The 13831-nt window shown below is 40.3% G+C and overlaps 1 protein-coding gene across 1 annotated transcript in view; it reads left to right on the top strand.

Annotated features, from left to right (window-relative positions):
- usta (uronyl 2-sulfotransferase a) overlaps positions 1–13831 on the top strand; it is a 67469-nt gene that overhangs the window by 21546 nt on the left and 32092 nt on the right. Inside the window, exon 2 of the mRNA XM_046061533.1 lies at positions 9503–9546. Within this exon, the coding sequence (XP_045917489.1) occupies positions 9503–9546 (44 nt within the window). The remainder of the gene's footprint in view (positions 1–9502; positions 9547–13831) is intronic.

Here is a 13831-nt window from a genome sequence, read left to right as displayed (position 1 = left end):
GATTCCAGGCTTTTCACTGGCTACATGCACATCCAAGCATGAAACCTAAAGCAAGCAGATAACTGACGCTCTGTGTGAAATCACTCACAGTGGGAGAAATCCTGCAGGCTTAGGACTCATGAATCATTTTTGTATATAACTGCTGCATTTAAGTTTGTTCACAGTGGAGGCAATAAAATAACTTTTCATGGCGAACACCATGACAGGCCAACAAAAATACAAAATAGATGTTAAGATTTGGTTTACCAACAGTCTTAAAATATCTGGTTTGGTGATGATTGTGCAGCTGTGCATGAGTGTGCACCCAGCTCTTTGTGTATTTCCAGATTTATCTATAGCATGCCATTTGTGACTCAGCAGCATCACCACTGAATCCTAAAACAAGGGTGTAGATTGTAGTTCCCATAACCGGCTGTTGTCTGTTTTCAGTTGACATTGCCCTGATGAAAGGAGTTTGTCTTTCCAATTCCTCTGATTTTTTCTTGCTAATTGTTACCAGTTAGATCTGCAGGAAGTGCTTTTTGGGGAATATTCTGCTTAAGCTGGTGATGAAAAAGGGGAATTTTCATACCAGATAGTTGTGACACTTCACAAGAAAGTCACTATTTCAGCAGCACTGGGTGCCGCACACTCCATGAGGATAACCATTATCAGATAGAGGGGATACATATAACGGGAAAAAAACAGGGATATGCTTCAGTCATAAACAAGTATGTGTTGCTAAAAAAGATTCTTTCAAAATTGATTTAGCTTGGCTGAGGCTCAGGGCCAAGAGAGATGTATTGTAAACAAACAATTAAAGCAGGGCTTTTTTTAAGCTTCTTTCACTCAGGCAGAGCCCTCTGCAGCAGAACCAATGTGATGGTAAATTATAAGAATATTACAGTAAGAGCTCCCAATCAAGATGAAAAAGAATGAAAAAACACTGGTATAAACAACAAAATAATTGTGTTAATGTTAGGTATTTTAATCTAGCTATAGTTCATACGCTAAGACCATCTGTTGTAATTAACAACAACTCCATACCAATGCATGTACAAAAGGTTTGTTTTTAAAGGCAACCAAACTCCAATTTCAGTTACGGTGCTGCTGAGTAAAATTAATTTACTGTATGTTTGTCAGGTCATACTCAGCCATAGCTGCCAATTAGCCAAGCTAATTGGACAACCATTTCTTATTCATAAAAAGACTTGTCTGACCAAGATGACAGATATAATAATAATGTGTATTTAAAGAACATCTCGCTGGTGGTAATTCATCTTTACAACAAGACAACTACTTAATTTACTCCCTAAAACCACAAGTTTTCATTCCACTTCCACTTGTGTATGGCACAGATGTCACCAGCAGACAATGTGTGTAACTGTGGGCCCCAGCCATTTATGCACAATGCATTTCCACATCTGGCATCTGTTTTATGAGTAAAGAGCTGGTGCAAAGCAACAGAGGCCGGGTAGTTGCCCAGTTGTGGTTGGTTTTAATGAGTTGGGTGCTGAAGTTTAACTGCTGCTGCTGCGGCTGTTATTGTTGTTGTTGTTGTTGTTGTTGTTGTACAAGGGTCTACCACTATTTATATCTTAAAATATTTAGAAATTACATGGATTTTAGTTTTTTTTTTTTTACTTTGGCTCAAAGTGTATTTTCTATCTCGTTGTGTGTTGCTGACAAGATAATGTGCAGTTTCATACAAAACATACCATATATTGGTCATTGAACACACTACCATACTTATACATTTATACATTTTTTTAACATTCTTTTCTTAGCTTTCCTTAGCATCTTTAGCTGTTTTAGTCACATCAACTAATGTGAATTTCCCCCTCTGCCCCAGTGGATATTAATGTTTTTTTATTCAGTTTTTTTTATCAATCAAAAAAGTAAGACTTAAAAGGTCCCCTCCATTTGACTTCTTTTGTAGGGGAGTGTGGGAAAAATCACTGGTCAGTCAAAATGGCCTCCTGCAGCTTTATCCATAAGGACAGGCTAACAAGACAGCTGGTGTCATGCCCACATGTCTACAAGCCGAGACGAGGTACGTACAAACTGCACAAGCACTCTGGTGCTCTCTGAGGGGGAAATGACTCTTCCAGAATTAGCTGATACAGCATACAGTTCACCGGAAATCCCTGATCCCATTCACGCTTGCAGGATATCATATTGAAGAAAGAGCACTCGCATCACTGCTGATGAATGATTACTTCTCCTACTTTGACTGTGTGGCGTCAGACCTCTAGTTTGCCCAATTTTCTACTTCATGGCTCATTTCTTCATTTCAAAGCTACCTGATTTCAAGAGGCAGTCAGCTCTCAAAGACTCTGCGACAGCCTGCCAGATAGAGTAGGGTCTGACGAGGTCAGGATGCATACCAGTTTTTGTGTAGAAATCAGTGCTGAGACAAAAGTAAACACTCTATGTAGTTTACTCACCTAAATTAAATTGATTACACTGCAGAAACATCCGTTTCTGCCATGCACCTGAAGAGCAGTGCCTGCCCTGTGCTGTGAAATTTGATTCTGAAAATGATGGAAATCCTCTTTTCCCTTAAACTTTAAATTCAGTTATCCTGCAGCACCATGGCCTTTGGGTTTAAAGCAGGTGATGCTCCACTACCCCTCATGTGGTCACTTTGCATGCTCAGACTGCCACATTTGATTTTACACACTTTGCTTTTGCTTCATTCAGTCTCATCGACTGCCTCTTCCAATTTGGGTCCTGTAAATAAAAAACTTTGCCAAGTGGGAACTCTTCTGATGGTAGTTTGAGGGTGACAGTTCAAAGTGCGTTATTTTCAACATAAATTTTGAAATGCACTGGCGGCTAAATACAGCCCCGATCTAACAAAACGTGCCAGATTTGATAGGAATTTGTTCATTACTTCAAAGTGTGTCAGATATGAATGCTATGGGTTGCTACATGGCATATTTGTCAACTATGGCAGTAGTTTACCCCCTTGACTATTTTGAAAACATGACAATACAAGTACTCATGTGGATTATACAAGCCGCTCCTGTTTCCTCTTTTCTTAACAGAAGCATTGGGAATGCTTGTCCCACAAAGTAAGTCTTTTATTTTTTACTTTTGGGCATTTGGCTGCACTGCCACCAGAGAAAACACTGCTTTGCTGGGTCATCAGTTTAGTCGTACGTCCCTGTCGTACAGCAGACACTGTGGCAACCACTGGTGTCCACAAATGACATGCTGACAGTCATCCTGAAGTCTCCAAACCCCTGTGCATCTGTATTCATGTGCGTATGTTCTTACAGTACTACTCCACTAACCAAAATTTTAGGGGAGCAAGAAGTCCATAAATTAGTCTCCCTACCAGGTTTCGGCATTTGGGCACCTACAATAACAGTGGCACAGCCTTTATATTTATATCACAAAAGCTGTCTGACCATTGTTGATTCTCGAGTGACTGAGAGGCAATGTGGAACTGGGCGTTGAGGGTGGAGACCCTGACCCTTAGCTAAACTCCCTTCTGTAATTAGGTAGATGGGTCGAGCTATGGTTCTTAATAGAGGGCCACTCCCACACTCCAAATCAAAGGGTTAGGTGACCACACACACACATTTCACCGACAAACACTCACAGAAAAGCATGTATGTAACCCTTACACACTGACTTTGTTTGCTCTCTATTATGGCACAAATGTTTAGTAAGGAAGTCTAAATTTAACTGGGTGTGTGTTACACAGCTGGGTCAGGCAGAAGTTATGTAATTTTCAACTGCGTGCAGACTGTCATGAGAAATCTATTTGTCTTATCTATCCAAACTCTTTCACACTTTTTCCTTTCTCCACTCTGTCCATGTTTTACTTAAAATCTATCCTCTACATCCCTGTAACAAAGTCAGTAGGGACTTGAAGTGAGCACACACCTTTTATTCTCTCATTTTCATCTCTGGTAGAAACAGAAACTACAGCAGGATGTGGTTAAGGATGAGAGAGTTTAGTCTTCACAGTCTGCATAACCTGTAATCTGGTTTCACATACTTGTAGAACATTCCAGGGCAGCAGCTCTGCAACCTTCCATCTTTGCTTTGAGTCATGTCCCGCAGCAAAGCGAAGGCCCCTTAACCTCAAAACTGCGCCTCTCCTCTTGGCCGTATTCTCAACAGCCATTCCTGTGTGGTTTCCGCTCCCACCTCGGCCTATTCTGGGATGTGTTCTTTCCTAAGCTCTACTTAGCTAGATTTCACAAAGCAAATTAAATGGTCTATACCCTAAATACATGTTTATGAAATTCCTAAACTTACTGTAGCATTCCTGCAGCAGGCCAACACCAAAGGGAAAATTCCAGAACTTGAAGGACTTGTTCTGGGATTATTCGGTCAAAGCCTGATGGGTTACTCCCGTACAAATGTAGAGATCTCTACAGTTGCAACAAACTGCCAACAGTTTTCTCAACAGTCAGGTCATGTTACGAACCTTTTTTCAGTACTGATAATATACATTTCTTAGAGACCCATGCTATGTTTTCTCCACACCAAAGAGTATGTATCCTGTTACAATATTCTACTCAGAAACACAAAAGGTGTACCATTTTCAACATCACATTTCTGGTTCCAGACCTCTGAATCACTTTCCAGATCTCTGTCTTCAGTCTCTGTCGTTGTGTGCATTGACACCCTGGTTGGAAAAACAACCAGGCTAATAATGGCTTTGTAGGTGGGATTAACAATAGCATTGTCATCTTCATTACAGACAGAAAAAGCAGCTAAACAGGTTGTACAGCTTTCTGAATTAACAACAAACAAATGATTAGTGAAATAGTTTAGTGACCAAATAAGTGATGGGGAATGAATTTAAGGTATTTTTTTGATATGTGTGTTGAAAGTAAACAACGGAAAATTATTTTGTTAACTTTCGATCTATAAACTGAATTGAAAGACCACCACGAGTGCTTTTGTAGACAAGTCACTTAACTACACTAAAGAAGCAAACAGAGGAAAAGAGAGGCTGCACGTCCAGCTGATCAAACCAACTACACTGACACTGCGTGAGTAACATCAGCAGATTGCTGCTGCGCCACAAGCGTTTAATTGACGTGATGGAACGTAGTCATCGATCAGTGACAAGTGATGTGAATAGCAAGTAAAACTATACAGAGAAGTGTTAAATGATACCAGAAGAGCCAAGCTTTTGGTGATAAACTTGCAACAGTGACAAAAACGTGCCTAAGACTGTTAAAATCACGCATAGACTTGGCACATGCAGGCCTTTTTTTATACAGTTTATGGTGCAGGCACATAAGGAAAAAAAGGCACGCTCTTCTCTTTCTTTCAGTGTGTTGTTTATGTGTTTGTCTGCAAGCAAAGTCAAACAAATAGGCCTAGTAATTTTTTGACGCGATCTGGTTACAAAAAGTAAGCCTAGGTATCTATTGAAGTACTGGTTTGACTGGAGACGTTTCGATTGTACTTGATACTTGGCTTTTTCAGTCAATACCATAAAGGTATCAAGTAGCGATACCCAGCCCTACTTATAGTTATTGTGCACATATAGAATATAGATGTTTGCGGTTTGCTGTGCAGTGAGTAAAGTTTTAGTTTGTTGTCCTAAGATCTGTGGGAAAAATAGTGAGTTTGAGCTATGGATTCCTTTCACAGTAATTAAATCCTGTTGGATTTTTGACTCTTTGACTGAAAATAACATCTATGGCAATAATCAGCTTCACAGAGTTTTTACATTTTGCATTATAAATCACATTGCTTAACATTACAGCTTGAAGATGTACAGTATTTTTTTTTTACTTATTGTTTGCACATGTTGTTCAGAAAATCATAAAACGTGTTGATTTGTGGAGACGTCTTGTTGTGCAGATCATATGCTTTTATTTACTACACAGTTTTTCTTAATTTAGTGAAGAAAAAGTCCTTTGAAAATCTATTGTGTGGAGTGGAAGTAACACTCTAATTTGTCATCCCCAAATGTCACAGATTGTCAATACCCCAGTCTGCTTTATATATATTCTTTTAACATTTCTGGATGTTTTTGGTTCACTTGCTGTATTGATTACATAATTATGCTTAGGAATGGTTGTGCAGCTGCTCTTAGCCAGAGGCGAGTCCGTGGATCTTGTGACACAGTAATCCAATTAACCATTTAGCTACATCCCTATGCATACCCACACTCCAGTTAGTTTTTGATTCAATTGCACTCAAATACACACACACACTCACGCACACATTATAAACATGGGGGTGTGTTCTAAGGTGACAATGACCTTTGTTTAATTGGTGAATTTTTCCCTCACTCCTTAAATGAACATTTTGCACTGACCATTCCTCCTATTGATCATTCATGACCCATATAATGTTATTACTAGTACTACACACAGATAAGTAACAAATGAAAACCAACAATAGTGTTTTAGTAAGGTGTTGGACCACCACAAGCACTAGAACAGCTTCAGTGCTCCTTGGCATAGATGTTACAATTCTCTGGAACTCTTCTAGAGAGATTAAACATCAGTCTTCCATAAGACATTCCCTCTTTCGGTGTTGGACAGCTGACAGAGCACCTGCCCACATTGTTTACAATTGTTTGCCTTAACTCTGAGGTTCTGTTGTTGGTTGAAACAATTTGGTTCGTGCTGGAGATGAATAGAGGCTGTCTTAATCCTTTTTCCAGATCCATAATGGCACACCTCAGTTCCTCACCAGCAGCTGATCTATCTTCATACATATTTCAACATTTTTAAAAGCGAAAATTCTACATTTTGGGAAATACACTTATTAACGTTCTTGCCGAGAGTTAGATGAAAAGATTGATAACATCTGTGAATACTTCACACTAAATATGAAGCAAGCAGCCAGCTATTTTAGCTTAGCACAAAGACTGGAAATGGCGGGAAACAGCTAGCCTGGCTCTGTCTAAAGGTAACAAAATCCACCTATCCAGCGATACTTTATGTCTCGATTCTTTAATGACTTTTTATATTTTATTTATTGTATGGCCCAGGTAATCTATCCATGCACACAGTGGGTGTTAGAAGAAGTCTGGTGACTATGAGGACCATAACATAAGATTCACATCATTTTCATACTCAACCAACCATTCAGTGGATGCATATTTTCTGAGCGCATCTGCATTCATTATGTGTTTCCACTCGTTTTTTTACCTTTATCTTCTCACCAGTCTGTACTGCATATGCATAACTAAGTGTAAGGAAATGGTTAAATGCTGTGCTGGTTTTGAAGGTTCTTCCTGTGCATTTGGATCCACACATGGTGCAGTGTAGGGTGCAGCAGAGTGAAGTCATAGTTACCAAACTATAGATTAGTAATAAATCATGTAGAGAACAATAAAATGCAGCCACAATGTACAGTAAGACTTTTTGGGAGCCTGTTTTGCTCAGTTTTGGATTGAAAATATTATCCCATGAAAGTCTCACCCTCCTCGCTGACTTCTAACAGTGCGTCAGAGGACGATGGGGTCAATGAGTACAGTGCATTGTGCAGTGGCTCTCTAAGTTCATATTCTGCTCTGTGGGTGGTGGGGGTGGAGGGCAGCTGTTTGCTTTTACGAGCCTCGTGCCCTGGAAAAAATTAGTTCCAATCCCCTATCCAAAACGCTAATGAGAAGCACACACGGGGAGGGGTTGGAGGTCATGGGGGGTGGTTATCCATGATGGATGACAGAGGAAGGAACGGCGATGTCTCGCTCTCTGCATCCTTGCCTCGCTTTGACCTCAAATGCCTCGGAGAAGAGCTGCAAACACGTGCCTCCCTCAGCATTCCTCAGGAAAACTGTGTAAAGTCATGAAAGAGCGACAAAGACGGATGCACAGATAGAGAGAGTCTAAGAAACACCTGAGGGTGAGTGTAGTGCAGCTGTGTCAGTATCCAGCGCCCGATGAATTAATGAGCCACAACACACACTAGAAGCCAAGGAGGTTCTATTCAGGAACTGTGTGTGTGTGTGTGTGTGTGTGTGTGTGTGTGTGTGTGTGTGTGTGTGTGTGTGTGTGTGTGTGTGTGTGTGTCTGTATGTGATATTGTAACAGAGCAAAACCAAGGCAGATTGGATCTCAGTGTAAGAGTAATTACTTCAAGCTTACACACCACTATCTTAAGTATAAACAGTACTTACAAAGTTATTTAATACACTTCCAGCACTATCATACTGTACAATAACAACAAGTGTGTGCCAAGTGGGAAACTTTGGCTGGTTATAAACCAATGGGTGTGTTCATGCATCATTTCTTGCTATTTTCATCTGTGTGTTGGATAACATTTCAGAGACACAAGGAGAGATTGTTCTCTTATGTAATATTTCCTCGTTTTATAGCTTTATTCCCCCCACGCTCTCCAATTTGTCTTTCTCCCTTACTCCTGGGCGAATCACCTGAGGCTTGTAAATGCGATGGGAGTTGATGTGTCTCTGTGTGTCTGGACGGGCAGCCAAAGAAGAGGCCGCTGTCTGAAGCCAGGGCCTGGATTCAAAGAGTGGGCTGAAATGCAGGCACAGAGCTCCATTGTGACCTCATAAAACAGCTTTGCAGTGTTCAATATACTGTATAAAGAAGTTGTAAGTCTCTTCATGATGTCCTCGGACTTAATGCAGAAGAGCCAGGCTGTTTTCTTTGCATGACTGTGGCAGAGGATGAGAGGCAGTTTGTTTTGTTGGGGTGTGGGTTTTCAAGTCAAGGGCCACCTGTTGTTGCTGAAACTTAGGGTGTGGCAGGGGGTAAAATGTGGAGTGGGACTAAAGATGAATGAATCTGATTAATGTGGGAAGAATGGTGCTTTCATGCCAACAAAATCCTATAATGATTGAGGTTAGCAATACTGCAAAACCACATGTAACAGACATAACAAATAGATTATTGACAGGGAATAGATGTGGCATTCAAGTTGGCTTGTTTCCATTTCCATTTAATTTTTAATGAATTAAATAATACATTTCATATTAGGGGATCTGGGACCTTAAGTCGGGGACATGGGAGAGTTTAAGAGGCACCAGTTTCCTGTACCATGTGTCCCCAAGACATCATCTTTTTTTCATGAGCCAAGAAAAACTCTGTTTTCAGCTTTGTGGCAGTGCATGGGTCAGCTAATCCAATGGCTTTTTAATGGCTTATATATTTATTTATTTTTTAAGTAGTAGTTAAGAGAATTTCCTCAACCTATAAACAGACACGTCATCTTTCAGTTTATCTGAAAAATCCAAATGGCCAAATGTGGAAGTACATAATTCTCTTTGGACATTGACGCCTAATTAAAGCAGGCAGATTGTTTAGCTGAGAAGAGCAGAGAGATAACTTTTCATACATATACTTCAGGGAACTGTACGTGAGATTTTGAAACACTTTGATTACATGAGCCTATTCACAACATTCGCAACATCTTTGGGGTTCTCAAACTAGCAACACACAGTTCAAATACCTTTGTCTTTGTGCTGATGTAAAGTAGTTGTTTTGATGCCCATTATTTCTTTTTAGTTATGGCGTAAGCGGTTGTAAGTCAGAATCCTGACATGTATGCTTTGTTGTCTTTGCAGGTGAATCCACATATCTGGACGACCACGGACCCCCTGCTCCAAGAGTAAGTCTTTGTGTCCATCTCTGTATCTGCGTTATTTCCCATTTTCCCCTTTTTGTGCTTACATTTTTTCCCCCTAACCTCTCTGTCTCCAATGTGCTGCCCTACGTTTCCAAGCCAGTCCTGTCAGGATAAGGGTTAGGTCTGTGTGAGGGAGCTGCGTGCAAACTCCCTCTAAATACCAACTGGACCTGGCTTCAGTGCTACAGTAATGCTCTGAACCCACTCTCTCACACACATACAGGGCTGACACAGGGGCCTTGTATTCATCCAGCTGCATGTCTGCGTGACTATCTCTCCCCTGTGCTCCCTCTTTCTGTCTCTGCCAACTTCTTTCTTTCTCTGTCTGCCCCTTGTTCATTATCTCCCTCTTTAATCAATCACTACCTCATTTTCACCTCATTCCTCGCCTATTTAATACCATTCTTCTATTTTTTCAGCCATTCTGATCGAAGAGCCTGTGTTTTTTCTCTGGTTTGTGTGTAGCGTTTAGCACGTAGCTAAGCTGAGACTTCATCTAGTTTGGTTACAGGTTTGTTTGTGGCCGATGTGAGCAGCTGTTACAGTATGTTAGGTCACATCTGGGCTATGTTTATGAGTTATGTGTTTACTTTGAAAAATCTGTTCTGGCCACTAAGCTAAACTGGGCAACCACAGGGCTTGTTTCGTACAGATAACAGTCAAGCGTTATTTATATGAAACAAACTGTGGCTGACTGGAACACTGTGGACTATTTGTTGGAATTTGCTTGATGCCAGTTTTCAGGCGAAATCATTCCCTGTAAAAAAACTCACAATGCCAATTAATTTTATACATATTGTAGGTTTGATGCCAAGCTTTCAGCATCATATGCGCTCCCCAAAATTTTATGGAAATTAAGTCCAATAAATTACAAATAGTTTCCGTCATTTCCCTTTGGAGATAGAGCTGGGAATGTAACAGCTTGACTGTGTCCTGGAGCAATTCTGAATATTTACATTATTGTACAAACACAGAAGCTCTGGAATTTATTTTGACGCAGAAAAGTGTGATTTTAATGGAGGGGAAAGTCTCCAAGAAGCAGAGGGGACTGACAAAGATTAATTTACTGAACACGTTTCTCCAGCTTTTGAATAAAACATTCCTTTCCAGATTTTGTTTAGTGATGAAAGCAGGCTGCATATCACTCTGAGTAAAAATGTGTATACGCTCATCTCTGGATCACCTTCAGTTATTACTGTCAGCTCACAACAATAAGCTTTACGCTTTAATTTTGTCCCAGGTTTTGCCTCTCAGGCTACAGGCAGTGCTGGCGCCCTGTTCTGAGACTGGTGGAGCTTGTTTGGACTCTTCACGGCCTGACACTATTCAGGGCTGAAAACCCCCAGTTGTTTGAATTGACCATTAATCACAGATAATGCATTGAAGGAGCTTGAGTAAAGATACAAGCGAAATACACAACATTATCAACCAATGAAACTCAATGCAATGCTGCATACAATCTCAGTTTTTAATGGGCTACTACTATCAAGGAAAACATGGCAACCAATTTAATCATTGCATGTTATTTGCTTGATGATATATATGCATATAAATATACATATCACATATTTATAGGTTTTGTTGTTTTTGTTCTTCTGTTGTATTTATGTGACCCAGACCAAACAAACTTAAACCTTATTTCTAAAGCCCCACCATGTTCCCGAAGTTTAAAATCAATAAGCTATTCTTTCCCACCTTCCTTTCACTCTGGCTGTATGACTTGAAATGTTGTGATTTTACATTCTTTACTAACTACACACAGCATCCATAGACACAGTTGGCTACCTTTGATTGACTGCATATTTGTTGTCATCTCATCTCCCAGACAGACAATGCTGATGTCATGTCAGTGGCAAACGCTACAGCACCACATCTCTCATTATGTTTTTATTGACTTCCTGCTGCAGCTGCGATTGATCTTGCCGGTCGCATTGCAGCATGTGTAGTGCATGCAGAAGACTGAGTTTCTGGTATATGTAGGAAAAGGTTAGAAGTCGAGTTGGAAGCTCAACGTAAATGAGAGCCTCTGGAAAAACCACACCACTCTCAGAATAGAGTTATGAGTCTTAATGTGTATGGAAGCATGACAAGTATGTCCCCCCTACACTTTTACATATGTGTAAAATGTGCTTCTCAATATAAACATTCCTGTCATGTTTTCCCACAATTCCTTTTGCCTTAGCACTAAATCTTAAACAGGACAATTTATAGCAAGAGTTATTCTATATAATTTTGTTCATCCACTTTTTAAGGCAATGCCAGAAGACATGTCCTTTTAGAAGAACTTTGAAATGTAGAAAAAAACTGATAATTTTTCTTCTGATCTAAAGGAGAAAAAAAAAGTAATACCTTTGAAGAGCCTTTTAAAGAACTGAGGGGTGTTAGAAGAGTTTTGATGATGTTATGAGCTAATGCCTTCCGTTATAAATTAAACCAGAAGACAAAACAAAAGACATTTGCACTCAAAAATATCCAATTCACATTCTAATATCCATGCAAGCTTGATAAGTTATTGGTTGCTGAAGGAAATGTTGTCAGTTTCCCATTTCCTCTCAGCCACTGAAAATCAATTCATCTTAATTCACATAAACATACTTGGATGGAAGATCCACTGTCACAGCTACTTAGAGCAGTTAGCCTCCCTCTCTTCTTCTCTGGGAGGGAGTGGAGATAAATGGATAGATCATTAATAACAGGAAGAAGCTGGGAATCTCTACTGTGCCCTGACTGCAACCCTACCATGCTGTTCTACACTCAGCGTGGGATGAGCAGTTGACTGTTTAGGGCAATGAACCCAGAGATCATAATTTATGTATATGGCCGATGTCTCATCTCTGAATGTCTCAGAACAGCATGAGGAGTTTGCAGGTTTTTTTACGCAAGTGTGTGGGAAGGGTGCTAGAAAAGAAAGGACACTGACAATGTAAGAGGAGAGAAAGTGGAAGAGAGAGCGTGAGAGAGAGAGAGAGAGAGGAAAGATACAGGACTACTCATCTCCTCAAAGTCCACTTGATATTGGCTCACTAGCATCAGAGCTGTAAATACCACAACAACAGCCTGACACTCTGGAGAGGGAGCGGAGCACCCAGATCAGACAATGTGGAATACAGCCCTGGCTGTTACATAATACTTTTTTATACCGTGGATGGACTATTGACAGAATCCCTCACTGGCAGACACTGCAAACATTTCTCACAGCGTGCATCAGAAACCTAAGATCTACAGAGTGGGAACAACAATAGCACAAACTGAAAGGTTGCCCTTTCAGTGCTGTCAATGCCGATGGGAGATTTGGACTTTTGATGGCATCTCTGATGTTATTCTTGTGTTATACAACACCCGGCTGTTTGAGGTTTGACACAGTCATTTGTCATCATATCAGCAGGGAATGGTGTCCTGCAAAACACTGCATGTATTTCATTGGCGTCATTGTGATAAGCTGAGAAGTCTGCAGTTACTTGCCAAACACTGAGGAATGTCGGGATGTTGTCCAAGTGAACCATCTTCTATTAAGTCAAAAGCGTTTCCTGGGGAAATTTCCAATACTACCAATATTTTTTTTTGGGGGGGGGTTGTTTTTGAACGCCAAGAACATATTATCTGTTATAACAATATCTGATGTACAAGATTGTTTTACTGTAAGCGATGACAACGTTCCAGCAGGTGACACAAGCTGAAGCATGCCTGTCAACAAAACTTGCATAAGCTTGTGTAAGCACAGATATCACCTGTGAATTGTTATTCAACTTCACCCTAACCCTCCTCCGTCCTGGGACAAATGTACGCATGCATCTAATATTCACATTAGTGTCAAGCCGGTTCAGTCTATTAGATATCAGGGATGAGTGAGTACACCACTATCTGTATCTGTATCTGTTCAACAAATCGAAAAATCTGTATTTGTAGGCTACACGGAGGGGGCAGTGCTAACCATAAATTAGTTTTTTAAGCCTGAAATTGGTATGGGTTAATCAGAAGCTGCTCTGAATATACTTGTATTCATAAAAATACATTATCTGTACTCTCTCAACCCTGTTATTATGTAATCTAATGACATCCAGTAAAATGCTCTGATTTTGGGGAAAACAAACGTGAAGTGGGATCGATACAGTGACGACGTGTTTACTCTTTCAACAAGTTTCCCCACTCCATCTCTTTCTTTCTCCCTCCCTGGCTCCTTCACTCTCTGCCCTGTTGTTTTCTTTCTCTGCCTTTTTACTTGGATCTGACAGACACTCAGAGAGGCTCTCACAGTTTATACTGACCG

This window comes from Micropterus dolomieu, linkage group LG10 (genome assembly GCF_021292245.1).
Source record: "Micropterus dolomieu isolate WLL.071019.BEF.003 ecotype Adirondacks linkage group LG10, ASM2129224v1, whole genome shotgun sequence".
NCBI classification, from domain to species: Eukaryota; Metazoa; Chordata; class Actinopteri; order Centrarchiformes; family Centrarchidae; genus Micropterus; species Micropterus dolomieu.
Note: the sequence above shows the minus strand (reverse complement) of the source record. Positions and strands in the feature narration are given on the sequence as shown.